The sequence below is a fragment of the Akebia trifoliata genome, chromosome 14, assembly GCF_017979445.1.
Source record: "Akebia trifoliata isolate Shusen 1 chromosome 14, ASM1797944v1, whole genome shotgun sequence".
Lineage (NCBI taxonomy): Eukaryota > Viridiplantae > Streptophyta > Magnoliopsida > Ranunculales > Lardizabalaceae > Akebia > Akebia trifoliata.
Genome location: NC_141388.1, coordinates 11,602,960 through 11,627,317, shown reverse-complemented (window position 1 = coordinate 11,627,317; position 24,358 = coordinate 11,602,960). Strand labels below are relative to the sequence as shown.

The 24,358-nt window shown below is 33.0% G+C and overlaps 2 protein-coding genes across 7 annotated transcripts; both read left to right on the top strand.

The window, feature by feature from the left end:
- The first annotated feature begins 219 nt into the window (after positions 1-219).
- On the top strand, positions 220-7,107 carry LOC147386264 (E3 ubiquitin-protein ligase AIRP2-like). 6 transcript variants are annotated; one of them, XM_086422092.1, is made up of 6 exons: positions 220-582; positions 4,069-4,219; positions 4,377-4,443; positions 4,590-4,824; positions 6,125-6,331; positions 6,725-7,107. In XM_086422092.1, exons 1-6 carry the CDS (start codon positions 518-520, stop codon positions 6,774-6,776), a joined length of 777 nt encoding a protein of 258 aa, XP_086278218.1. In that variant the 5' UTR covers positions 220-517; the 3' UTR covers positions 6,777-7,107. The 6 variants fall into 6 exon arrangements, with proteins under 6 accessions (XP_086278218.1, XP_086278217.1, XP_086278223.1 ...); XM_086422091.1 differs by having other exon boundaries at positions 4,063-4,219; XM_086422097.1 differs by having other exon boundaries at positions 3,996-4,219.
- A 4,823-nt stretch (positions 7,108-11,930) lies between these two features.
- On the top strand, positions 11,931-17,084 carry LOC147386263 (3beta,22alpha-dihydroxysteroid 3-dehydrogenase-like). Its single transcript, XM_086422090.1, is given in 9 exon segments — positions 11,931-12,645; positions 13,144-13,293; positions 13,391-13,651; positions 15,696-15,723; positions 15,726-15,781; positions 15,892-15,970; positions 16,082-16,188; positions 16,271-16,416; positions 16,622-17,084. Coding segments are annotated over 9 exon segments (1,470 nt in total). The 5' UTR covers positions 11,931-12,114; the 3' UTR covers positions 16,734-17,084.
- The last annotated feature ends 7,274 nt before the right edge of the window (positions 17,085-24,358 follow it).

Below are 24,358 nucleotides of genomic sequence, written 5' to 3'. Positions count from 1 at the left end.
CTAGGCGGCTACGCAGCAAAAAAACGAAACAAGAAGGGCATTTAAGTCATTATAAGAAGATACCTTTTACTGTTTTACATGTTTAGTAACTGAAAACAAGTACCAAAATAAGGTTAAGTTTGAAAATTAAGAAAAAAATAGGGTATTTCAGTAATTTCGTACTATCTTAGTAGATAACTCTCGACGCGTGTGCTCAAAGCAAACTATTTAGTAGAGAGAGATTTAACTTTAGAGAGAGAGGAACAAAGCACAGTAAAACCCTCCAAATTCCCGAGAGAGAATTAGGGTTCTCTAGGAACAAACGCAGATATTAAATTTTAGGGTTTTCTGGAATGATCTTCTCGTGAATTCTAGGTTATTAATTGTTCCGAAAAGATCAAAAGAGGAAGAGAATTCGAAGAAGGGTTAATTGTTTTATAATTGAAAGATTTTAGAGCGAGAGAGAGGGAGAGAGAGGTGGGTTTAATCTGGTCTCAGTGTTGTTTGATGGGATATAGTTGCAGAAGAAATTACGGCCATGCGGAAGTCTTTCAAGGATTCCCTTAAAGCCCTTGAAGCCGATATTCAACACGCCAATACTTTGTAATTATTTTTAAACACGCCTCTCTCTTACTACGTTCTTCCTGTTTTTTTGTTAATTTTTGTTGTTTTTGACGAAATACTTGATCTTTAGCTTAGTTGGTAGTTTTAATTTTGAATTTAACGAATTTTTTAGCTTTCTTGGAAAAATTACTGAAGTTTATCTTGAGATATATTAAAATTATCTGTTGTCGTTTTTTTAAAAAAAAAAAAATTAATTTCATGGGGAGTTGCTGATTTTTGGGGTTTTTAAGTCCTTGTGCTTTAATAATTATCCAAATCTGGTTTGGGTTTTTTAGAATATAGGAGTAGTGTTGTTTTTTATTAATATTTTACTTGAAAGAATCTTTTTGTTTCCCTGTTAGCTTCTTATTTTACTTAGATGGGTGAAGGTACCACTATGGTAATTGGTAAAGTATGTGGTAATATACCACACACCTGGGATCAAAATTCTGCCTTCTCTCAGAGGATGCAATTCATTTGTATTTATTTATTTTTAACTTTTTCTCTCTTTAATTGTAGTCAAGTTCAAAGAATACTCATTTTTGAACAAAAAACAGGGGAAGGAAATGGGTTGTGAGGCAAAAGAATTCAACATTCCATTGACTTGAGAGACTAAGGTGCTCAGCTGGTCAGCGCCTCGAGGCTTAAGCCTCACATACATGATATTTTTAAATAAATAATATAATATTAAAAAAAATCAAAATTTGTATAGCCATGGCATATTTATAAATTTGAAACCCATACAATAGAATTTCGAGTTTTAATCCATAACAATAAATCATTATATAAAATGTGATTACTACTTTATATTTTATCTAAATAAAGTCTCTATAATAACTAATTATTTTATATTCATTACAAAAATACAATTAGATATTATTTTTTCACAAACTTCATTAGTATAAAACTAAATGCTACAAAAAAAAAAAAAATTATAAATCAGCTTAATTCAATGATTTTCTTTGTATATATCACTATTTTGCATTCGAATACATTTCTAAGTGTTCCAATTATATTGCCTATTAGCAGTAACAAAGAAATAGAAGTGAAGGAAATATATAAAATCTTACTTAGATAACAAAAGAGAAATCTGGAAGTAAATTAGTAAATAAAGAATAAGAAAAATGAAGAAGAAATGCATTATTTAAAATAATAATAATAATAATGTGAGGCGTAAGCCTTTTTGGTGTCTCAAGGTTCGAGGCTTAAGCCTTAGCTTCTTTAAGGTTTCAACTTTATTCCTCAAGGCATCTTTAATGAGCCTCATCTGGAGGCGTAAACCTCATATGCCTCTAAAAACACTGGTGTAGAGTATGTCCTCAAATGAGGAAAAGCCTAAATTCCCTTACCTTAATAATCAAAGAAGGGCTAAAGTAAGACCCTTAAAAATATATATATATACACACACACACACGATTTTGTTTGTACCCACCGACACATGCATCCTCTTTGGGGTTAAAGGGCAGAGGAGGCAAGACAGTAAAGTTGGAGGGAGATTATTGGAAAATGGGGAATAAGATGAATGACAATAGAGTTGGAGGGGTAGTAGTGAAAAATTTGGAGAAGTGAAAAGGCAATATATAAAGTTGGGGGTTTCCTTAGAAAAGGGGTAGAAGAGGAAATGCAATAAAGTTAGAGGGGTATTTTTGGAAGGGGAGAAGATAGGAGACAATAAAGTTGAAAATTGTTCTCGAGATGCATTATAAGATTAAATCCCAACCACTCTTTATGCTAGGATGTTGATTTGTTTCGTGGGTGCTTTGTTTTGTTTTCAAAGCATTATCCATGGAAGTAGATAGCTTGTGGGATATTTGGGAAGAGTCTTCTTGGCAAAGATAGTCTGACTGAAAGAGTTTTCTTTGAAATTTTATTATTATTATTATTATTTTAGAGGGGGGGGGGGGGGTTGAATAGTAATGGCAATAAAGTTGCGGGGTAAATTTGGAGGGGAGAAGATGATAGGTCGTAAAGTTGACAATTTCCTCAATATGCATTATAAAATTAAATTTCAATCACCCTTTGTGCTACGATATGGATTTTTTTCATGGGTGCTTTGTTTTTGGTTTTCAAAGCTCTATCTATTGAAGTAGATAGCATTCCCATGTGGCATCAGGGAAGATAGACTAATTGATAGGGTTGTAGGCTATTCTTGAACAATAGGGAGAATAAAGAAGGCAATATCTAAAGTTAAAGGGGTTTTCTGGGAAATGTGTGGTAGAAGAGGGATATATCTATATAATAAAGAAGGATGCTTGTCGTCCAATCTTTGCCCTCCCCATAAAGAGTGGTTGGGATTTAATCTCATAACGCATCTCAATGACAATTTTCAACTTTATTATCTTTTCTCTTCTTCCCCCTTTCCATGAATACTTCTCTAACTTTATTGTTTTACTCTTTACCTTATTTTACAAAAGTACTATTTGAACTTTATATATTGCCTTTCCTCTTCTCCCCCTTTTCCAATAATACCCCTCCAACTCTATTTTCTTTCCTCTTCTCCCCCTTTTCCCAATAATACTTTTGGAACTTTATTGTTTTTCCCCCCTCTATTCTCTTAACCCCAAAGTGACACGAAAAATCCAGTGTGTGCTTGTGTGGATATGTAAAATGAGCCTAACCAATATATCCAAAGCATTTATGGGTGTTGATGCGGACTGCAGAGAGTTAAGCCCTTATCTCTTGGGTTTTACACCAATACCATTCTTTTTGAACTCCAGGTAGTGTATTCCCCTTTTGTTGACGTCCAAGATGGCCTAAATGTGGCAGCTTTCATTATGATATCTTTCTTCTTAGGCCTCTCTCAAGGGAAATTTTCTAATAGTCAATGTGGAGCTGATTCTTATAGCATTTAAGAAAAACCTAATCGATTCACCCAAAGCACCTAAGTGATCATGGTGTGGAAAGTTAAGCTCTCGTGCAGTCGTAACAAAACCTCACTGTCACTATAATTTCTCCAAATCTTTAACCCAATCATAAGAAATACGCATCCTTTTATGAGATGAGCAAAATTGGTAAACAAGTAACTGGCTTTCTTGGTTTCTTTAGTTGCAAAGAAAGAGAGATTGCACTAAAGGAGAATAGTTATAACCTCACATCCACTTGCCCCACCCAACAATGGGTTTCAACTATGAGACTGAAGAATGAAGGCATACTTTGATCTATCATTTCCCATAGGGCCATCTGTTAAGAGGCACCATGTGTCATTATCAGGAGGCTCTTTTTCTCAAGAAAAACCTTTATAATATTTTTAGTAAGTTATGATTTGGCCTTTGATCGGATGATTTCCAAGCTTTTCTATACTTGTTTTTTAGTTAACTGCCTATCATTTTGTTGGGATGCATTATATACCTGTTTTGTTTCTCATACATTTCTTTGCTTGGACAAATAGCTGACTGGGTTATCTCTTGGAACAGATTTCATTATTTCTTTTTCAAAGGACAAGCTTTGACGGGTCTGTGTATTTTAAATTTTTTTCTTGAGATTCAGGGCTTCGCTTTACCCAAGGGAATATGATGGTGAATGCATTCAAATGAGATTATCTTATAGTCCAGCTGCCCACTTATTTCTTTTTCTTGTTCAATGGACCGATTGTAACCTTGCCGGTGCCCTTGGATTGCTTAGAATCCTTATTTACAAGGTAACTCTTCTGTCTAGAATGCATCATACATCAGATCTTAGTTTACAAAGGTCTGTTTAGGTGATTAAATTTACTCTCCTCTTTAACATTGTAGGAGTATCAATATTACTTCTTTTTTGGGGTTGTGCCTTATAATAATTTTGTTGGGTTGTTTCAGGCATATGCTGATGGCAAGACCACTATGTCTATTTATGAAAAGAAAGCTACTATTAGAGAATTTTATGGTGAGTTGGTACTTTGAAGTTTAAGCTGTATACAAGAATGTTACTTTTGATGAATTTACATTTACTTTATGTTATTAGCTAAAGAAATGTTCCATTTTGCTGTTGAATGGTACATGTACTTAGAAATTTGGGTTCTACATGGACAGCTGTGATATTTCCCTCGTTATTACAACTTCAAAGAGGAATAACTGATGTGGAGGATCGAAAACAAAAAGAGGTCTGTGCAACCAAATATAAAAAAAAGGATGTACTAGAGAAGGGCAAACTCTCTGAACTTGATATAGAGAGGGAAGAGGAGTGTGGGATTTGCATGGAAATGAGTAGTAAGGTTGTCTTGCCCAATTGCAACCACGCATTGTGCATGAAGTGCTATCGGGATTGGTAGGCACCCTTTAATAATCCTTTCTTTGGTACATTTTTTTTGTAACAATTTTTTGAATCTTACCCTCATTCTCTGAAAAAAAAAAAAAACAGAAAATTACCTAAAACAAAGGGTTAATATTTTAATGAATAATAAAAATAATAATAATTTTTAAAAACATTATAAAAAATGATATAATGCAAAGGACTATTCAACCTGTTTTAAAATCGCTGTATGGTCCAGCGTTTTAGTTCTTTCATATTTTGAAATTCTATTAAAAGAAAAACACTTTCCGTACCAAGTAAGGAAAGTTTTGTTACAACCCATGCAACATGCATCATCTAAAAACATGATCTGATGCATCAAGGATGTAATTCTCATAAATTTAGTAATTCGGTGACCTTTGATTTTTTTTAGAGTTGTGCTGGAGTGACCTCAAGCTGGAACCTCATATCACACTTCTTGATGTGAAAGTGGATAGGAACCATATATTTTTTCACTTGTATCTCGATGAAAAGCATCTTTGGTTCCCGTACACTTTCACGTCAAGAAGTGTGATATGAGGTTCCAGCCTGAGGTCACTTCAGCATTATTCTTTTTTTTAATCTCAGTTTTTCGATGAAAGATTTGTTTGTGGTATTGAATTGCTAATTTGGTAAGTCATGTGGGCCCCACAACTCTTAAATCTTACTAGGTTAGTCAGGCTAGCCTTACTCTGTATTTTATCCCAATATAACAAAATGTTGTATTGTTTGGTGGTTTTGATATACATGGGTATTTTTGGGATCTGAAAAGATGTGAAGGCATAAAATGCTGGACTGTCTAGCGATAGCGATTTCAATAAACGCTGGACAGTAAAACATCTTAAATCATTTTTTGTAATATTTTTAAATTTATTAATTTTTTGATAAATAATTAGAAAACCAACTCTTCTTTCGTAATTTTCCCTAAGAAAAAGAAATATAAGATCCATTTTTTTTTGTTTTTTTTGTTTTCTCCTTTTGTCAATTACAGTTTACTAGAGATTGTAAGGGTTTTACCATTGTTATCATGGTACAAGTGCCATACAAGCCGAAAGTTGGACCTATTTTATTTAGGGTCCCACCAAATATATTTCTTAAGCCTAACACTGAGAAGTCTATAGGGGATGTCTTGAGGATCTCCTAAGTGACTCTTTGCATGTTGTACAGAGAGGCCGTTATATGATTCTTGATAGTCTGCTCAGTCCGTTTTTTAATCTCTTTATAATTATTCAATTTTAGATGCCATTATAAAAAATTGAATCAACCCTGATTTGAATTGTTTGTTGCTTTGATTCAGGCGTGCACGGTCTCAGTCGTGCCCCTTTTGTCGGGATAGCCTAAAAAGAGTAAACTCAGGTGATCTATGGATCTATACTGAGAGCTGTGAGATTGTGGACATGTCATCCATATGCAGGGAGAACTTAAAGAGACTGTTCGTGTACATAGATAAGTTGCCTGTTCTTGTTCCAGATCCAGTATTTGTTCCATATGATCCTCATATCAGGTGAAGTCTTGTCATTATAGACGTTTATAAACAATCTGTATATAGAAGCCTTTTTCTGTATATAAAGATGTCTCTCTGTTTCTCAGTTTAAACTGTAAATTCTGATTGACTGTTGGTTCTCAGAGGCTTTCACTTCAGAAAGATGTATTCGATTTGTGCATCATTCTACGTAAAATATCTTTTAAGATCTTAAATTCACATGTCCTTTTCTTTACCTATGGAGTTTTTCTGCATCAAATATGTAGAATACTTCACTTTCTTCATCTCCTTTCTATTTTATTTATTTCTTTTTTCAGAGTCTAGAAAGCTTGAATCAGAGATTGTGGAGATGTGCAATTTATTGAAAATACCCACTTTTAATGCATTAATGGGTTTTCTTTACTTTCTGCACAGCTGCTACTTAGGTGTGAACCATCATCCACTAATGGGTGTTCTCAAGATATGAATCTCGTGGAACATATGTAGAGAAGATTCATAGCCGTGTTTTAGAGGACGATCTTACTTATGTTGGGAATTACACGTTTACTTGAAATATTATAGGTTTTGATTGAACATTGCCAGAAAATCAGAGATGGGTTCTAATACCTAGAGCAGTATATGATTTAGTCACTAATTGACATATATATATGTATATATATTTATGGTTTTGATTGGTGCTTGTTTGTGTCCCCATTGATACAGTGCCCACAAGTCGTCGTCATCATCATTATCATCAAATCCATATTTAAAAACTTGTGGTCAGCTGAAATGAATCATGTTGGTTTATTTTGTCGAAAGTGATGTCTTTTCTAGTATCTTTTTATCTATTTGTTGCTTTATTCATGGTATTCTTATATTTCTAATTATTTCTCTTAATCCGCCCCATCTTGTTCGGTCTCTCATTTTTGCCTCAGTTTCATATCTTAACATCACACTTTTTGACTGTCCGACATACATATCTAATAAGATACGTGCCGTATTGATATTGTTTTGTAATTTTTTTTACTCTCAATCCTAAAACTTCAACATTCATATCCCACATCATTCGTCCCGATTGATTGATTTAATTAGAGACGTGTTACAATTGGAAATCACCCCTCTGATGAATTTCAGAGAGAGTGCTGGATTTTATATTTGAAGTGCTTTTGTTTCATCAAGAACCTGATAATGTCAATTGCCTTTAGAGAGAGTGAGATTACCTCTTGGTCGCTAAGGAGTTTGGAGTTTGATTTTTAGATGGTAAAAAACAGGGTTGAAGGTGGGTAGTCCTTTAGTTAAAGACATGAGAAATTTGGTCTTTTCTAGAGATAAAATGACCATCTAATCTTTCTTGGGCCACCTTGAAGTCGATTTAACATGGAACATGGGTTTGAGGTGGCCCCAACATTTTAACACCAAAGAATTGGTACCACAAGAAAGAAATATACCAATTCTTTTAAAAAGGACTGTAACCATGTGAGCTTCGTGGCCTATTTGATTCGCGCATCCAGCCTAATCAATGTCGGTGTAACTTACTCCAAAAAGTTGCAATTATGGGGATTTTCGAAAGATAAAACTACATGTTGATAGTTGACCTCTATGGTTGATGGCTGCCCAATGATCAAAGATGGGATTGATGCATGAATTGACACAATTTGTTGATGGCAAATGAAATAACGAGGCTAGTCATATTAATGTATTAGAGTGTACCAACAAGCTATGTTAATGAAATCATATCATAGCTTGAGAGATTATTATTATTTGAAGCCAAAGGTGTAGTTGATATTGCTCGCTCTGCAATCAATATGTGTTCCCGACGGAGGGGATTGGTGAGGTAACGCTGTTGCAATAATCGTAGCCGTTCAAGATGATGAAAAAATATCCTCCCATCTCAATCCAACATGGATTACTCTGCCACAAACAAGGTTTATGATTAGAAAAATCCCAACTTCAAAAGTGGATCCCAATAATATAATTTGGACGTCACCCATTCTTCTTTGGACATTTATATTTGTTTGGGTTTAATGATGATGATGTCTCTTATCCATTCCTTGGGATAAGGCTTTTATGTTGGTGATGATGATGTCTAAGCCCATTCCCAATATGGAAAAAAAAAAAAAAAAAAAATCCACCATCGAGAGCCCACTCTCACTCCCTTTGTAAAATTATTTAATTTTGCATCAAATACCCAAATCATGCTGTCCATCGTTTTAATCAAAGCCTTGGCTTACGGCTCCCTTCCTATAAATAAAAAGGGAATGGTATCTACCAAAGAGTCTTTAATGTTTTAAGTTAAAAATCTTAAATTTAGATAATGATGCTAAAAAATTCCTTATACTAAGGTCCTCTTCTCCTGTTTATACATTCACGCATTCATTGACCTCTAATTAAACAGTTATCAGTTATACTCTCCTCAAAACCTCATCCATGATTATTTATTTTGTGATTCTCGTCAATCATGCTTTTAGGCTGTCATGCCATTCTTGGAGTAGGACTTATTGACATATGGACTTTATCCTTGTTAATCTCAAAGTGACATGTGCAAGGACATATTTCTTTAGTATTATTAATTAATTCAATCGATAAATCATAACTCTTCCCTTAGAGATCAACTAGAGTTTGCCCATAACTACGGCATGGGCATTCCTCTCTATGGTTTAACAATAAAAGAAAAAAACAATAAAGTTGAAGAGAAAATATTAAGAAGAATAGTTCTAAATTAACTTTCTTCGACATTGTGCTCAACACTACATTGACGTGACAATATATAAAGAAACACATTTTTTTCGTTAGGATACAAGGAAGAAAATCAATGTTTCTCTACCCACTGCCACATTAGCACAGTGTTTAAGGAAGTTGGTCCAACATTTTCATATTAAAAAATGGGAGATAAGAGGAAAGAAGATAAAGTTGGAGGGATAATATTGAAAAAGGGTAGAAGAAGAAAGATAATAAAATTAGGATATTTTCATAAAGAAGAGGAGGAAGAAGAAAAAGGTTAAGAAGTCCTCGAGATACATTGTTTTTGAATGGAGAACAATATTTGTTTCCTGTTCCAACCCAACAATAATAGGTTCCAAATTTAAAGGGTAATCCCCAGCAAAAGTGGGTGGACACCCTAAAGGACGCTCTACTTCAGTTCGACAAGAGAGTAAGCCCCTAATAGGGGGAAAAAAATTGATGGCACATCCCTTTCAAACAAATAGTGGAATTTTGTTTAAAAAACACTTAGGTGTCATCTAGTTCAAGTCGGTCCCTAAAACAACCAACCTAGCTAGAATAAGATCTTACTTATCTTATGCTCTAAATAAATTCCCTTAACGTGAATGGAAGATGACAAGGTTGTTGCATTAAAATAAACAAGATTTGTGTTAAAGATAGTGTGATTTAACATAATCTTCTGATATAAGAATATTTGATTGGAGTATCTACAGCCTAGAAGTGAACAAAAGGTGGGGGGGGGGGGGGGGAGAGTGTCTATTTTAATTATTTTATAGGTTGTGTGGAGTGGGTTAGAAGATGTTCCTTATGGGGACCATGTGGAAGAGATTCTATTACTACATGCACCCACACCCCCAATAAAGGAGATAGCTATGTGAGTTCTATAATTTCTTTTGCACCTCTCATCATTAGGCCAAACGTGGCTAATTCTTAATCTTACTTATACATCAATTTAAAGCTTCATTCGTCGACAACCAATGAATGAGAGAGAGAGAGAGAGACAGAGAGAGAGAGAGAGAGATTTGTGAAATTTAGAGAGAATATTGCGCATGGATAACTAAGAAAATCTCTCTTATCTTTTTTTTTTTTTTTTTTTTTTTGAAAAGTATAATTTTCATAATTAGATTGAAAATGTAATTTATTTGCTATAGTAAGAAAAAGAGTCGTGATAATATGATGCCCACCTTCTCAGATACAATCCCCCTACACTTCCATCACAGAATCATAGATTATTTGCCTTATGATACATAAAAAAAGATTTATGATTATGCATATCCCAAGACAAATGATCTACTATTCTGTGATTGGGGCGTGCCAGAGGGGGAGTATTTAAAAACTGTTATTCTAAGAAAAAAAAGATTTATTTGCATGTATGCATATAGAAAAATGGTAACATGAACTACACAATCGTATAAAGTGCCTAGATCTAGGTCTCCATTTAGACCGTGTGAACTACCATGATAGTCAAAATGACACCTTTGACTTCCATCCTCTTAAGCTTTTATGCCTTAGATGGTTTAAAAAAAAAAAAAAAAAAATACTCATTTTGCCAAGTTAAAGGTTTGGAAAATAGAGAATGATTGAACTCCCAAATTTAAAATGTATTCATCAACAAGGAAACATATCTTTATAAAATTATTTTAGTGTTATTAATTTAATTATTTTTATCTTTGAAAGAGAACAGTTAAAAAATGTACACTAAAAATATTGATGATTAACTCGATCGAAGAGTTGAATCATCCCCGATTATGTCAAAACTAAAGACTTTTAAATATTCTTGTTCTAGTTGAACCCAATTGAATGTATTCTAAAATTAGGCCAGATCACAAGTCCGATCAATTTAAGCCACCATTAATAATAAGATTTGAAGAGAGAATTTATCTATAGTTAAATTTATTGTTTTATTGTATGGGTTGTCGGTAACAATGATGTGTTAACGAACGATAACAACCACCATTGGTGAGAGTAGCAATCCGATCAGATGGGAGTTCGTGAATGATTATAGAATCATGGCCTTTGAACACATATTTTTAACAGCATATGAGGTACAAACCATGATGTGGCATTGATCTGTGACTTAATGACAATAACGATCTTTAGTCTTCTATCAGTCTTTTTTTTTTTCTTACGATGAGTTGATGAAGATGAATTGTTTTGATGAAGAACTTCTATGACGAGGATAATGGTTTAATTTAAGGCTAGTGAGTAGCAGTGGTGTGTCTACTACCAAATGTAAGTAACAATTTAAGCTTGATCCAAAGGTTTATATAGAAAATAAAGGAAATCCTAACTAATTAACTCAAATCACTAAAGATTTATTGTTGAATTTAAGGCTAGTGAGTAACGGTGGTGTCTCTACCAAATGAAACTAGAAATTCAACTTAATCGAAAGATTTATATAGAAAATAAAGAAAATCCTAAGTGATGGAATAATTACAATTAAACCTAACCCAAATCTCTAAAGATTTTGTACAATCTTAAATAGATTTAACTTATCATAGTGCATCTTATTACATTACTTCCTACCTAATAATCTAACAAAGATTTTCTAATAACTTAACAAGTGAGTATGATAAAACCTGACAAAACCTAATTAATGAGATAATCACAATTAAATCTAATCTTAATTGATGAGGATTTGATCCAATCCGATATATGATTTGATGTATCACAATACACTTTATTATAGTACTTTACATCTAACACTTAGTTACTTCTATATCCTATCAAGATATTGTTTGATAAACATAATTTCAACTTAGAAAAATCTAATTTTTACCTTCTCTTATATGTCGGTAGAAGTAGAAAATATGTGCCCACACATCCTTCGAATATAATTATTGCTGTAAATGACACATAACTTAAAATTTCTTTTAAATCCCTTTTTTTTTTATTTATTCTCCTCTTATCCTCTGTTATAGACTAGGCATTTGTGGAGAGGGAGAAAGATAGAGTGACTGAAAATCTGAAACAGAGAGATATACGGAATATCTTTTTCTCTGACATTTATTCTCCCCACGCCTTCTCGTCTCTTTAACTCTCTCTCTCTCTCTCTCTCTCTCTCTCTCTCTCTAGACTTCTATGATTCTGAGTTTCTCTCTCACATGGCGTTTCTTCTTCTCCTCCTTCTCTTCTCTGTCCTCCTCTGTTCTTCTCTTTGTCTCATCTTTCTCCTTCGTTCCTCCCGATTCAGCCATCGAAGACTCGGTCTTCCACCTGGAACCTTCGGTCTTCCCTTCATTGGTGAGACTCTGCAACTCATCTCCGCCTACAAGACTGAAAATCCAGAACCCTTTATCGACGCAAGAGTGACTCGGTACGGTAAGTTGTTCACGACTCATGTGTTTGGTGAACCAACCGTGTTCTCAACCGATCCAGAAGCGAATCGGTTTATTCTCCAAAACGAAGGGAAGTTGTTCGAGTGTAGCTATCCTTCTTCGATCTCTAATCTTCTTGGGAGACATTCTTTGTTGTTGATGAAGGGAAATCTACATAAGAAGATGCATTCGCTCACAATGAACTTTTCAAATTCTTCTATTATTAGAGATAATCTCTTCGTTGACATCGATCGGCTCATCCGGCTCACCTTGGAGTCCTGGACAGACCGGGTTTTATTACAAGAAGAAGCGAAGAAGGTACGTGTTCTGATCTCCTCTCAAGTTAGCTGAACCGATAAAGATCTTGTCGTTTGGTTTCTTAGTTTCTTTCCCTTCCTTTGTTTGAGTTGAATCGACCGAGTTATCTCCAGATCGTCACAAACTCAGTGCGTTTTCGGCACATGTTAGAAAATCCTCTATATTTTTTTATAGATTCTTCTACTAAACGATACCAAATCCACAACGAGCTCTTCAATGTCCACTCTTTTTATAGCTAATTTCGGCGCAATTTAGTAGATCTACTAAGGCCAAAGTCCTCTCTTTTAGCTCAAAAAGGCGTACGTTAGATAAATCCTTACAGTTCTTCTTGACGACGAATGCAAACTTGTATTAATTTTCCTCTCTCAAGAATCGAGTGTTTGTTTCACTGAAATCAAATCTAGTTTCTCCAATTTGTTTAAAGTTTAAATTTTTTAGAAATTTAATTGATTTTGTGGTGTTTATTAATTTACTTTTAATTTGAGATTTTTTTTGCAGATAACGTTCGAATTAACAGTGAAGCAGTTGATGAGCTTCGATCCAGGCGAATGGACTGAGAATCTTAGGAAAGAATATCTTCTCCTCATCGATGGTTTCTTCGCAGTTCCCTTGCCCCTCTTCTTCACCACTTACGGCAGAGCCATCAAAGTAATTATTATTAGTTTTTGTAAATTAAAAAAAATTAAAAAGTTGTCGAAATCTTATATTTTTGTTTATTAAATTAATTAATTAATTAATTATGTAGGCTCGAACAAAGGTAGCAGAGGAGCTTCGATCGATGGTTAGAGAGAGAAGGAAGGAATGCGAAGGAGATGATGAGAACATGAAGAAGATGAAGAAAGACATGTTGGGAACTTTGCTTGAAGGAGATGGTGGGTTCTCAGATGAGGAGAGTGTAGACTTCTTGCTTGCGTTACTCGTCGCTGGATATGAAACTACGTCCACTATCATGACTCTTGCTGTCAAGTTCCTTACTGAGACTCCTCTTGCTTTGGCTCAGCTTAAGGTACCCGATCCAAAATCCTACTTTTTTTCTTCAACGTTGGATCCAATTCAGTTTTTCTAAGGAACGGCTGAGATTAAAAAAAAAAAAAAGGAAATATATGTATATTAGCCGTTTGTTGTTGGATGTTTAGTATCCAACCACGTTGGCACTGGAAATTTTTTTTTAATCTCAAACGGATAATCACTGTTACTTGATTTTACGAAATTGCCATTGTGTAAGAACCGACAGGTTAGCAATTTTGGACCTTCCCAAGAGATCGTACGGTTGTTGAGTTGTGATTTTCTTAAACAAATTTGGGATATTTTCGACGTGGTCCAAATTTTAAGGGTTTTGTTAATGTGTGACCTTGTTATAAATACACTTTGGAAATTGGAATTTAAGGGTATTTTGGGGATTTTTTTTAAAGTAAGGGCATTTTTGGTAAAAAAAACAATTTTCAAAGTGTATTTATTAGAGATGTTAACAGGACCCTATTTATAAGGAAAATTACAAAAAATTTAGATCTCTAACGACGTTGTTGGAGAGATTAGTTGGACAGTCGAGTGTCCGACGACGTTGGACTGTAGCGGTCTCTTGGACTACTCAACCGACCGCACGTGCAATGCCTTTCAGGAATCCTAGCACACCATGGACCATTTGCTAGTAGAGATTTGGACCACCGCGAGGATACAATGACCAAAATTGCCCTTGGGGAACTTTTATACGTCTTTCTATTGGGATTTAGGTTTAGAAGGGGGGGGGGGGGGTCTAAATCTAAAATGGTCTCGTCTTTATAAATAAGGGCATTAGAAAGTAGGTATAATCCCTCTTTGTCTCTTAAAAAGTTAATATCTTTTGCAGTCCTGAGTTTCTCATTTTACATTCATTAGTGTAGTGAGAGAGCATATATGCGGTTGGACTAAACAAGAAAAAAAAAAAAAATGGTATAAAAGTCAAAAGCTACCTTGGAGGGTTCTGTCTGGTCAAATATCCAGACCTAAACAAAATATCAGGTAAAAGTGCACTGCAGTCGACAGGTCTTTACTCTGCAGCGCCAGCGACATCCCTTACCCTCATTATGTTGAAAAAGATGCGTTTTTTTTTTTTTCTAAGATTTTTTTTTTTTTGAGTTAATAGGAACGGATTGGAGTTCAAGACTCTGTTCAAAAGAAGTAGTTCCCTTCAAATTTGATTGATTTGAACCATTATTTTGATCGATACTCTTATTTTATGAATTTGGATCCAAATCTCTGGACCATTTTTCTTCCACTATATTTGGATATGAATCCAACCCGATTGAATTACTTGATTCGGGTAGGAAAATTTTGGACCATTCTACATTTTATTCTATTTTACTATTATAACTCTTATTTTATTAGAATTCATGTTATATTAAAGTAGTTGAAAAAAGATTTTTTGAAAAATATTATATATATATAATTTTAAAAAAGTAATATATCATTTGGATCTATGGATGAATCCGGATCCGACTTGAATTAAGGGATATCAACCCATATTTAAACCATTTTCTTTTTATTCGGGTCTACTCCAAGGGTGTAAATCTGTTAAATTCGGATCTGAATCACTTGAATTTCAGATAAAATCCAACCTATTTTATGCTCTAATATTAAGGGATGGGGATGGGTTCTTACATGAGATACTGTTCATCTTCTGGCTCATGGTACCTAGCTCTTGCTCTCTTCTTATTCTTTGATTATATTCTTAATGAAAAATTTCTTTTTAAAAAGAGAGATTTTGAGTCGGGTTGGTGGTTACAATAATGATATTTAACAACATGTAAGAATTTTTCAAAACTTCACCAACCTTGAGATCTGTACCATGAGCCACTTGTCTGCCGACTTTCTAGTCCAATGTAAGAGCGATGGAGATAAGACCGACCATCAATCTTGAGATGATACATGTATGATTATAATGATGTGTCATATAGTTTTAATCTACAATTATAAATTTAGAGATTAACTATAAATCTACAATATGGGTTTTTGATAGAATGTATAATGTGAAGCTTAAATATTGGAGAAGTAATAATTTTTTTGATTTTCAGGAAGAACATGATGGAATCCGATCAAAGAAGCTGGAATCCGAGCCCTCCTTTGGAGCGATTACAAATCCATGCCATTCACACAATGTGTAAGCTTCCTTATTTTCACTCTCAAATTCAAACCTCCACTTCACTATCAAAATAAATTTATAAAAGGCATATAAATGTACCTAATAATAGTAAATAAATTTTAATTCAGGTAATTAACGAGACCTTGCGAGTCGCTAACATCATTAGTGGGGTGTTCAGGAGAGCTACTTCTGACGTCAATATCAAAGGTTCGTAATCTAATCAAACGGTGTGGAACTTACTTACCCATTTACCAATTTTAATTATTTGGTGTGTGTGTGTGTTTGGGGTGTAAAAATTAAAAAAAAAAAAAAAAACAGGGTTCACAATTCCCAAGGGTTGGAAAGTATTTGCTTCGTTTAGAGCAGTTCATCTTGACCAAGACCACTACAAAGAAGCTCGAACCTTTAATCCCTGGAGGTGGCAGGTCTCTTTCTCACTTTTGAATCTTGATAATGACGTCTTGTAGTGTATGGAGGTTGTTTACTATGATATGTGTTGGATCACAGAATAATACGACACCAACGTCAGCATCACAATCAAACCAAGGAAATCTCTTCACACCATTTGGAGGGGGCCCACGACTCTGCCCAGGATATGAGTTAGCCAGAGTCGAAATCTCGGTGTTCCTTCATCATCTTGTCACCCGTTTCAGGTATTATTATGAGTTTCTTTATATATATATATAAGAAAAGTTTTCAAAAATATCTTGTTACATGTGTTATATGGACACATCTGCCACGTAATGTTGACAAAATATTACGTGATAAATTAAAATTTAACATTTATAATCTCTCTTTTAATCGAGATCGATTTTACGAAAATTAAAAATTAATTGAGTATTTTTTATGTGTTGACAGTTGGAATATATCAGAGGAAGACAAACTGGTTTTCTTTCCTACAACGAGGACTCTCAAGCGATACCCAATCGATGTTCATCGCCGAAAAACCAACTTTAGCTTTGCAGTCTAAATAAAGGAAGAATAAGAGGGGCTGCAAATTTTCTGTAATTCTGAATAAATGAAATAAAATATAAATATAAAATTAAAAATGGATGAATCTAGTCTTTAGTCTCTCTCTTTCAGCTACTGGGAAAAGGTCTGTTCCCCTCGATCCCCACGATCCAACATATTTACCTTCATGAACCTATCTATTACAGTTTTATTACAAAAACTCCCTTATTTCCCTAAGTTTTTTTTTTTAATACACAAAGACTCCACAAGATTTTGAAAAATGATAGGCCTCCCTTTATCTTACCTGTTTTCACCATATTGTCATTTCTACTTAATTCCAAAATTAATTATAAATATCAATTTATTAGTCCATTCTCATCACTTGAATTAATTTTATCGAAAATTTCTTTTAGTCCTAACAAAATGTTAAATGTATTGAACTTGGGTCTATTAGCAATATTAACTAAAAAGAAAAGTGGACTACTCAATCAATGGTTCCAAATTTGTAAGAATTTTATTTTTCAACAAAATTTATCATATATTTTTAAGGACATTTACCATAAAAATTTCATAGGTTTATGATAATGATAAAAAAAAAGGGTAATTTTTTTTAATATTCAAAATATGGCTATTTACTATGGTAATTCATGTTTTGGGATAGAAATACCCTCACCTACAATTTCTTTAATAAATCCTTAAATTAATCTTCTAAATTGTAACTTCTTCTCTCTCAAAACCATCAAAATAGAGAGAGATTTGTTTTTTCTACCAAAATGCCATTGGAGTTCAACAAAGGTTTTAGATTTGAGGAACAATAGTGAAACTTGTATTTGTCCTATATTTCTTTCATTTTTTAAGTGATTTATATATTCTTATAATCTTGATATATTTCTTGTTCATAGTTATAAAAATGAAAATGTTAATAAAAAATAAATAAATTGATGTCACTCAATTTTTAAGATTTTATTCATAAAATTTACTCAGTGTCGAACCTTAACGTTGGAATGTATTATAATGTCGAGACTCAACTATACCTATTGTTGAATCTCAATGAAAGTGTCCAACAAAATTTAAAATTTTCTGCAAATGAAAAATGTCGACAATGTCAAACCTCAACAAGAGGTACTATTGAGACTCGACTTTATAATACATTCCACATCGAGGTTCTACGCAAAGTAAATTTTAAGATCAAAATCTTAAAAAAATTCGTAAAATAAAAAAAAATTGCTACTATATAACAAATTATGGACAAGAAATATATCAAGATTATAAGAATATCGTAGACATGAGATGTTCATTACGAATCTCAATAGTACATTATTTGGAGTCGCTACTATTATTTTTTAGAAATGGGTTTGAATGGATAACCGAATTAGTTTTTTATAAAAATCATTTCTACATGACATTATAGTGACTCTCATTCATGGAAAATTGTATAATTTACTTAAAATCTACGTAAAAGGATTCGGTTAAAGAATGAGGAAGGTGTTAGACAATCTATTCTCTTTGCTTTAGAGTGGTTATCTTTAGACTTAGTCATGTTTTAAAGATGATTAAGAAAGATGCATGAAAAGATAGGTGTGTGCAAATAATAAAAATTATACTTTTGGGGCTTTGATATCAATGTGAGACATTAGGGATACCCTTATCGTCTACATTATTTTCAGGAATAGGAATATTGGTTTATGATTTTTAAAGAGCTTCTATTGAGTTCCATTGGTGTTATAACTTTAATGCATGTATGTAAGGTTAAAAATTTAGTCTTTCAACCCCAGTAAAAGGGTGACACATTTCTTTATGATTATCAAGTATATGTAAGTGGTTGTATAGTTTACAATTTGATGTATGAGGGATAAATGGACTAAGAAGACTTCAACTCCCACCCTTTTTGTCAAACCGCTTCACGAATACATACCCATGGTTAAAGTCTAATTTATTAAGGATGAGAGAGGGTGATTCATAGCATCCTAAGGCTTTTTAAAATAAAAGTAAAGTAGAGATAATGCAAACATTTAAAAGTAAACTACATGCTAAACCTACCTTGTCCTTTGAAATGTTTTCTTGAGTGCTTGGTCAAGCTTGAGTCTTTACGTGGATTGAATTGTAAGTTGAAAGTATTTACATAGAGTTTAAGGTTAGAGAATAATTGTAGATTCTTTGTAGAAGGTTATGGATCAGAGGATGATTGATGGCTTTTGAGTTGAGAGAAAGTTGGAGGTATTAAGTATATAGATTTTGGTAGAGTTTGAGAGCATGAATAGCTCATGAGAAATGAGGTTATTTATAGAGTTTTTAAAGAACTTTTGGAGATAAAATAGTCCAACCCTAAAAACGAAGAGAAATGACATTAGGTTTAAGTTTCTTTTTAGATTTTTCACTAGGTTTGGAGAACTCTTGGAATCTGTATTTTATTTTTTTAATAAAGATGTTATTGCCATACCAACTTTTGCTAATGTTACTCAAGTTCTGTGCTAATCTTTGATGTTTTAAGTGGGGAATTTTTTTTTTCAAATTTTTTGCAACTTATGTTCAAATTTCAATTTTAGTACACTGTTAATTTTAATTCCCAAAACATGTATGTAGATACGCAGGTTTCGAAACCCTTAGAAAAATTTGAGCTCATCTACATGGGTTTAGAAGTCATCACCATTCAATTAAAGTGTGAATGGATACTATAAGAAAATATTAGTCGAAATCTAATTTTTGGCTTGTAGTGACTCACATATCCAAAAGATGAAGGGAATGGTCTACCTAGATTTTCTAAGGTAAGGAGGTTCGGTTGAAGGATAATGAAAGTGTTAGGCACCTTGTCCCATCTATCTTAAGATGGTTACCAATACATGATCATAGGTGTGATTTTGAAACATTAACTTGATTTTGAAAAACAAAGAAAATTATGAAGGAAATTAATAAATGGAAAATTGACTCGAATCAAATCCCTTCTCAGAAGGTCTTTGGTGCTCTCGAGCTCGGTTTAGACAAAAATGGGGTGTCTATAATGTATTTCAAGTGAATTTGCCCATTTTTATAATCAATGAATTCGTTGGTATATCTACGAATTCGTAGATGTTAAAAGTGACGAGCTCATGAGCTCGTAGGTTATAAAAATGATGAATGCATGTTTTGTGAATTAAGATGAATAGTGTACCAAAGTCGAAATTGTGTTGTGTAATCAGCTCACGAAATGGAGATTCACCCTTTTACATAAGGCTGGCAATGATCTGAAATATACTCGATGTTCGAATCAATCCGATCCGAAAACATAAAAAAATCGGATTTTCATATTAGAATCTTATTTTATTTATTTGAGTAAATATCACATCAGAACGACAATAATATGGTCATAGACACGATGAATGTTCCATACGTGTGCGCTTGTGGCTCAGAAAGTATACAGGACGTCCTAGACCCTTGTTAGCAATTTGGAATACGACAAAAAATTTATTCATGAAAATTTTAAGTTCTATTTGATTTTGGATTGTAAAAATCTGGTCTAAAATTCGAACAAAAATTCAATAAATAGAAAATATGTGGCATATGCTTCATATGTGTATTATCTGTTTTATTTAAAAATTTTGAAAACAAAAAATTTGGCCATATGATAGTGATGCTAATAGTGATAGTGATGATGAAATTGGTGCTGTTAATGGTGACGGTGGTGATAATGAAGACATTGAGGTTATCGTTCCATTGATTTTTTATAAAAAGACCAAAGTCAAGGAAAAATCATCAATTTGAAAAGTTAAGGTGTAATCAAATAAATGTAGAAGGCCATGTCATTATTTTTTTTAAAGATGAAAGTGACATTTTGTACTGAAAAAGATGGATTTCTCCCAAATTTTGAAGCATGACCGCTTCAAAGTTGACTTGTGTTACATGTCACAACTTACAAGTTTACACTTTGTAATATACAAGTTATAATAGCATTTTTTCCACTGAATTTTATAAAAATTCATAAAAATTGCATTTTATTTTTTTCAAACTTAAAATCCGTGAATTATTCATAATAGTTCAATAATCTGAAAAGTAGTACTTTCATTGAAAAAAAATGAAAAATTCGTGAATTTTTCAAGAATTAATTGAGAGATTGCTATCAAGGTCCTTGACTCCTTGTACACCACCATACCCACGCGTGTCCTACATTATTGTGAAATAAGAGTGATCAGATACGAACAAGAGACGGTCACATGTGTTGCTTTCAGTAATCTTTGGCCGTATTAGTTGTTCGGCTTTTCTTTACCACTCATTTTATTCCAAGTGGGACACTAAGTCAAGATTTTGAAGAAAGAAAAATTACTTAATAGTCCCTGGTGTTAACCTTTCTTTCAATTTAGTTCTTAACTTTTGCGAGTTATTAAAATAGTTCATCTAATAACTGTCTTTTTTTAAAATAGTCCATAATCCTCACTCTAGACATTTCTCACTATTAAAATATTGATATTGCACTAACCATTCAAACTCACCCTTTTTTATCCAAAAAAATTGGATTTCCGACATCCCAGTCAAGTTTTTGAGACTCCATTCTGATGAAAAAGATTTGAGAAGGAAGAAATCATTTTTAGGAGATTTTTTTCAAGCATTCTGAAAATATATGTAAAAAACTAGAGTTTTTCAATTGTTTTACTTTCTTTTTTGATGAATCGATCAAGGATGGTTCTTTTGATTTGAAATCATCTACACAAGTCGTTATATCAAATTTAAATCGATCTTTACATGTGTTTTAGTTAGAAACACTCGAAAAAACGAAATCGAGTGGGTTTTATAGTGTCGAGGTCAACAATTAAAAAAAAAAAATATTGTCGACCCCACGAAAAAACAAATCGACCTCGACAATAAAAAAAATTGATGAAGTCGACAATAATTTTTTTTTTTTAAATATTGAACTCAAAAAATAATAATAAAATTGTCGACCTCAATGTTGTAAAACTCTCCCATTTTTTTTTCAAGTTTTTCCAACTAAAATACATGGAAAGATCGATTTAAATCTTGATATAACAACTTGTGTAGATGATTTCAAACCAAAAGAGCTATCCTTAATCGATTTTCATCTAAAAAAGAAGTAAAACATTGAAAAATCCCTTGAAAATGATTTTTTCTTCTTTCTCAAATCCTTTTTCATCGGAATGGAATCTCTAAAACTTGATTGGGATATCGAAAATTTAAATTTTTTGGACAAAAATGGTAAGTTTGAATTGTTAGGATAATTTCGATATTTCAATCGTAAGAAATGCCTCGGGTTCAAGGACTATTTTGTAAATAGGGATTTACCAAATTAACTACTTTGATGACCCGCCAAAGTTAAGGACTAAATTGAAAGAAAAGTTAAAGTCATGGACTACTAAGTAATTTTCCGTTTGAAGAATCGTGTGAATAAGGTTTTGCTCAAAATCATTAAAAATTAAACTTATCTTTTACTAAAGTAAAATAAAATAAAATAAAAAAAGTGGACCTATTGCTCATGGGACATTATAAGGTAAAGTTGTGCCACGTGGCATTTTCTGATGATGGTGGATTAAAGTTTAGTTAACCACGGTTTCATCATTTCAATGATGAGTATCCAACACGTGCGCTCACATTTGGGCCCACTACTCCAAAACTTTGGCTCATAACTCTGCTCCAATAAAATATAAAAATCAAATTATGGAATCCACGTGCAAACCTAAGTAAAAATAAATAAAAATATGAATTATATATAACAAAGAGAGAATTACCAAAATGTGACCAACTTTTCAAGTAATTCCCATTCAGACTAACTGTTCATTTTAATTCAAAAAAAAAAAAAAAACCTAGCAAGATCGTAATTCTTTCCCCCGAAGAATAGTTAGATCATCAATTTCAAAAAAATAATATATATATATATATATATATATATATATATAATATATATATATATATATTATATATATATATAAAATCTTTGATCTTGCTAATTTTTATCGGCAAGATCTTCACTTTAAAAACCTACGATCTTGCTAGGCATGTTTTGGGAATTAAAATGAATAGAAAGTCCGGATGATATTTTGTCATATTCAACTCTTCAAATGGTAATTCATCCTATAATAAAAAGCTTTGGATAATATTTGGGATGATCCACAAAAATAAGTTTATTGGTTGATGCCTTAATAACAAATTTTCCTAAATATTAGAGTATTTTGATAAACATGTATTATATAATAAATAAAGTGTATTATGATACATTAAATCATCATTATATATTAGAATTAGTTTAATCACTATGCATGAATGTTGGTATTTTTTATTTAACGATTTCTTGGTAGGATTATAATTAGAGTCGTGCTGGAGTGACCTCAAGTGGGAACCTCATATCACACTTCTTGACGTGAATGTGGATAGGAACCATAGATGCTATCTCGCTCATATCTCGATGAAAAGCATTTATGGTTCCCATACATTTTAATGTCAAGAAGTGTGATATGAGATTCCAGCCTGAGGTTACTTCAACATAAAAGTCTTATACGAAAATTTGGTTGATAGAGTGTATCTCGTTTCTCTATTTAATCTTTTCAAAAGTTTGAAGAGGATCAAAGATTTATCGTAAGTGGTGATGAGATTTTTATAATCCATCATCCCAAGTTCCTAATGTGACCTACATCCTTTATCAAGCTTGGGATCACATTTTTTAAGCTCATCACGTCAAATTGGAACTTATTCGAGTCAACTCAACCTAATTGGATTCTGAGGTGTCTTGATCCCAAAACTCAATGGATGTAATTTTTTGAGTCAACTCATCAACTATATCTAGTGAGATCAAAAAATTATCAAGTCAAGTACAAAATTGACAATGTAATGCAACTATATTTAATACTGAAGTTAGCCAAGCCTACGACATGAACATCTTCTTTCAGGTTAAAAGGGTAAAAGAGAAAATATAGTAAAATTAGAAAGGTATTAATGAAAAAAATGGAGGAAATAAAAGATAATAAAATAGAGTTATGTGAATCTCACTCCATTGTCTCAATTTTTATACCCACAAAGCAATAGTTGAGTAGAGTCTACTGTTGTGTTTTATTATATACATTCTTTAAAATATTAAAAAAATATTTTTAAATATTATAAATTTAATATAATTTATTTGACTTGTCTGAATCAACTCTTGATTTGTCTAATTGACTCAGATTCATTAGACATTTTAATAAAGTAGAAGTTTTCGAGTTTTAAACTAATGCTTGGCACTGGCAACGGGGGCAGAGCTAGTAAAGAGCTGGTGGGGGCAATTGCCCCCACAAAACTTTGAGACACCCATGTATTTTCAACTAATTACATGCCCCATTTGTCCCCACTCCCTCACCTCTCTCCCCATTTGCCCCCACACCCTCACATCCCTCCAATTTTTGCCCTCATGGAACTTTGAGACACCCCTGTATTTTCAACTAATTACATGCCCCATTTGTCCCCATTCCCTCACCTCTCTCCCCATTTGCCCTTACACCCTCACCTCCCTCAAATTTTTGCTCCCACAGAATTTTGAGATACCCCTATATTTTCAACTAATTACATGCCCCACTTATCCCCACTCCCTTCACCTCTTCAATTTTTGTTGATGACATTGCCTCTTGACCAGGACTTCTCAAATATTAATTGGAAATGACCTAAATATCATTTTCTTCAACTTTTAACTAAAAA

What these genes read in the sequence shown, in the direction of transcription:
- LOC147386264 (XM_086422091.1), top strand. Translation starts at nt 518, where the DNA reads ATGCGGAAGTCTTTCAAGGATTCCCTTAAAGCCCTTGAAGCCGATATT. An exon ending in TTAGAATCCTTATTTACAAG is followed by an intron (nt 4,220 to 4,376) that starts GTAACTCTTCTG and finishes GGGTTGTTTCAG; the next exon opens with GCATATGCTGATGGCAAGAC. An exon ending in TACTATTAGAGAATTTTATG is followed by an intron (nt 4,444 to 4,589) that starts GTGAGTTGGTAC and finishes CTACATGGACAG; the next exon opens with CTGTGATATTTCCCTCGTTA.